General features: G+C 51.0%; 1 protein-coding gene across 1 annotated transcript; it reads left to right on the top strand.

The window, feature by feature from the left end:
* Positions 1-5: 5 nt before the first annotated feature.
* On the top strand, positions 6-3,454 carry SETD6 (SET domain containing 6; the record flags this gene model as incomplete). The annotated part of the gene is made up of 7 exons (XM_009576039.1): positions 6-75; positions 665-806; positions 1,093-1,287; positions 1,459-1,582; positions 1,890-2,070; positions 2,280-2,422; positions 2,955-3,454. Coding segments are annotated over 7 exons (1,167 nt in total), but the record flags the coding sequence as incomplete, so codon positions are not given.
* Between the last annotated feature and the right edge of the window lie 746 nt (positions 3,455-4,200).

Genomic DNA, 4,200 nt, shown 5'->3' with positions numbered 1-4,200 from the left:
AGGTCCTCTTCACCGTCCCTCGCGCCGCGCTGCTGTCCCAGCACACCAGCTCCATCCAGGCCCTCCTGCAGGAAGGTGAGCTTGATCCCCCCGGGTCGCTCTGGGTTTTCCCGGAATAAAATGGGTCTGGGATGAAGCCTAGGGAACATTGTGCGGGATGCTGGAGGAGAAAGGTGCAGGGCTGTTGGCCACCAGGTTGGAAGAGGCTTTCCTCATGGAAAAGGCTTTCCTCATGGAAAAGGCTTTCCTCATGGAAAAGGCTTTCCTCATGGAGCCTGGAACCTGTTCCTGCAGTATCTCTGATCTTTAAGTGACCCACACGATGGTGCTTTCCTTGAAGCCCGGGACAGACACTGCTAGGAAAAAGAACGGTTCCTTTCTTGCTGAAGGTCCGCAGAGCCTCGGGGTGAGGAGGGCGAGGCGGTGTGGGAGGTTCTGGCTCAGCCATCGCTCCAGAGCGGCAGCTTCTGGTTCTGCTTCAGCTCAGGACAAATCCAAGCCTGGAGAGGTCTTACCATGTAAAAGCAGAGCACCCCAGCTCAGGCTGAAGACAGGCGAGGAGGCTTGTAGGAGCAAGTTTTGGTTCTTGGAAGACTTGTTTTCAGAGGAAAGGACCAAAACCTCAGATCAACTTAGGTTTTCTCTGTCATCTCTGGTTCCTCAGCCCAGGAGTCCCTGCAGAGCCAGTCCGGTTGGGTGCCTCTCCTACTGGCCCTGCTACACGAGTACACAGCCAGCAACTCCCGCTGGCAGCCTTACTTCTCCCTCTGGCAGAACTTCAGGAGCCTGGATCACCCCATGTTCTGGTAAGGGGAAACCGAGTGGGGCTGTGGGATAGCCCCATTTGACAGCTGAATGCAGGGGCTGCTGACCGGGAGTCTCGGGGTTGGATGTGGTCCTACAGCATGACTTCATCCCTCTGTTCCAGCTCTGTGCTGTCCCCCCTACCTGGGGTTGGAGCTAGCTACAGGCATAACCAGAAAACAAGAATCTGGAGAGCAGGAGGAAGCTGACATTTTGAAGGAGAAAGGAGTTTATAGACCCTTCTCCCTGGGGTAGATGGAGATAAACCTGCTGTTTTTCTTGCAACAGGCCTGAAGAAGAGCGAACAAGGCTCCTGCAGGGCACAGGCATCCCAGAAGCAGTGGACAAGGACCTGGCTAACATCCACCTGGAGTACAGCTCCATCATCCTGCCTTTCATGGAGTCCCACCCCAACATCTTTGACCCCAAGCTGCACACACTGGAGTTGTACAAGCAGCTGGTGGCATTTGTCATGGCCTACAGGTGAGAAGCGAGGGCTTTGCGCCAACGCGGAGCAAGGGCACGGAGCAGGGTCACAGGAAAGATGATAGACTGTGTTACTTAAAACAGTTGCACAAGAACGTGAGTATAAGGTGAAGCTTGCCCTGTGCTGCAAGGTGTAAAACTGGCTTGTCTTCATCTCCCTTGTCTTAGCTTTCAGGAGCCTTTGGAGGAGGAAGATGAAGATGAGAAGGGGCCCAATCCTCCGATGATGGTGCCTGTAGCAGATATTTTGAATCACGTGGCCAACCACAACGCCAACCTGGAATACTCTCCCGTGAGTGCAAAGCCGCTCTGCCAGGCATCATCGGCGTCCGGCTCCTATTCACTGCAAGGCCTCTGGGCATGGTGGCGCAGCGAGACTGGCTCTGTGAGCCCAGAGCAGCACTGCGCACTGCCAGGGCAGCGAGCGAGTCTGGCCTGGATCTCGTTAATACGAAGCTATTTTGCTCAACATGCTCCCCTGCTGCATGCCTGGCCTTACCTAGGAAGAGCTTAGGGTCGTCTGAGCCTCTTTGAAACACCTTGTTTCTGAGCGGTAGGATCACCGCAGCTCTGAGCGCCTCTTGTCTCCCTGCTTGCAGCAATGTTTACGAATGGTTACAACGCAGCCCATCAGCAAAGGACAAGAGATCTTCAACACCTACGGGCAGATGGCCAACTGGCAGCTCCTACACATGTACGGCTTCGCGGAGCCGTACCCTGGCAACACCAATGACACAGCCGACATCCAGATGGTGACAGTACGCAAGGCAGCACTGCAGCGTGAGTAAGGATGGGGCAGGGTTCTTTTAAATAGTGATGTAATGAAACAGGGATCAAGGGTGATGTGAAAAATAAGCCTGTTCCACAGCATTTCAGGTGCTGGGCCTATGCCTTGGATTTCTGCCTCCTCTTTCCCCTTCTCTGTTCACCATCACCCTCTTCATCGCAACCTTCAAACCTGGGTTTGAAGCTCTGCTGTCTTAAAACAGGCGCCAAAAGCGAAGCACAGCAGCAGCTGGTCTCGGAGCAGTGGGACTTCTTGTGCCAGCTGGAGATGGTGGGGGAGGAAGGCGCCTTTGTGCTTGGCTGGGATGAGGTGCTGACAGAGGAAGAGCTGTCCATGACCCTGAAGGTAAGCACTGCCAAGTGGTGGAAGAGCTACACAAGGAAGAGCACAGGCTAAGCGTACTGCAGCTGTGCAAACCAGCATGCAAAATGGTTCAGTGAAGGGGGGCAAGCCTGTAAAGGCATTTTGGTACTAACACTCCTGCGTGAAAAGCCGTAGGGGATGTGGTTGCCCATCTCCCCAGGCTTTCAGTATTGTTACTGTCTTCTTCTCCTGAACTAACCACCCACCTGTACTTATGAACTGGTCTTGAATGGCTCTGGGGCTACTGCTGTTCTAGAGAGCTTTGCACCTTTGTAGGTAGCAGCTGAGATGTCCTTTAAGACTGTTCCCAACATTCAGGTTTGCTGTTTGAATGTTCTTCTAACCCACAAGTTACTTGTGATTAGGTATCTGAGCCAGTTTTACTCTCTCACTTTTTGTGCAGCTGAGGAATAATTCACCTGCTCCATCTGGCTCTAAGACCACACCTCTCTAGAGAAGAAAGCCTGATATATCACACTGCCAGTGACTTGTCTTTTTGCCTGGGTCATTACAGGTGCTGTGCATGTCAGAAGAAGAATTCAAGGAGTATAAGGAACAAGATGGCTGGGAAGAGGACAGTGAGGAAGAGGAAAACTCTACCCTTTCTAACGAGGCGCTCTCCAGACTTAAAACCCCTTGCAAGAAGCTCCTTTACGACAGCGTGCTGCTGACCCTGGAGTCCTACAGGTCAGACTTGAAAGCAGAGCAGGACTTGCTAAATAACAAGGAGGCTTATGAGAAACTGAGTCGAAGGGAGCAGCAAGCTTTGCATGTGCGCTATGGACAGAAAAGGATCTTGCATCAGCTGCTAGAGCTGGTACACTAGAAACCTCGCTGCCTCTGGAAATGAACTGCCTGGAACTGTGCTCAGGAAGGGAAGGTCAGCCTTTGGCCATCTCTTCCACAGCAGCGAGAACACATGGCAAGATTAAATATGGATCCACTTGTCCCTCAAATGGCATGTGGCTTTTTAGCTACCTCTACATGAACAAAAATATCTTCCACAGCACAGAAGTGGTTTTGGGTGGCCTTACCGTACAGTGAGAGCTCTGGAGCACAACTACCACCTTCTTCTAGAAGGCTTAAGCACACCCAGACCTCCTGATGGCTGCTTTAGGAAGGCAGACATAGATTGTCAGTATAACAAGTGGGTTCTCTCATTTAGCATCAGAAATTTAAGGCAAGAACTGCTCCTTGTCCAGATGAAGAGGGCAGAAATCCAGCTGGTAGCTCTTACCTGCTCTGAACCTCTGTAAGGTATCTGGCAGGTGGAGATGCTGACAAACTAAACTCTTCACCTATACTTTGTTAATACTAAGCATTTTAAAAAGAGTACAAGCCCATCTGTCTGGTTTTCATGTAGGCTCAGTATAGCAAGATATTTCCTTTTACTGCTATAAAAGCCATTTCTGTATGGGTTTGAGACTACTCTATACAGGAGCAGTGTTGCAGTTCTGCAGCTGCTAAGCATTCAATACACACCCTCCGGTTGATACAGTTCTTCCCTGAACTCAGGCACTGCTCTGCATCATGTTTAGCTATATTAATATTTTCCCCTCAGCAGTTTTTGCACGACAAAACACTGGAGGTTTGCAGGCCAAGCTGTATTTAATAAAGACTATGATTCTTATCCAGCCAATGCTGTCTACTTCAACAGGGTGCAAATCCCCATCTAAAAGGGGGGAATCTTTGCTGCTGCTGCAGTTGGAAGTCTTGCAAACAAGCAAACCCTATGTACTCATGTAGATAAGGATCGGCTA

Source organism: Fulmarus glacialis, unplaced genomic scaffold (assembly GCF_000690835.1).
Source record: "Fulmarus glacialis isolate BGI_N327 unplaced genomic scaffold, ASM69083v1 scaffold6794, whole genome shotgun sequence".
Taxonomy (NCBI): domain Eukaryota; kingdom Metazoa; phylum Chordata; class Aves; order Procellariiformes; family Procellariidae; genus Fulmarus; species Fulmarus glacialis.
Note: the sequence above shows the minus strand (reverse complement) of the source record. Positions and strands in the feature narration are given on the sequence as shown.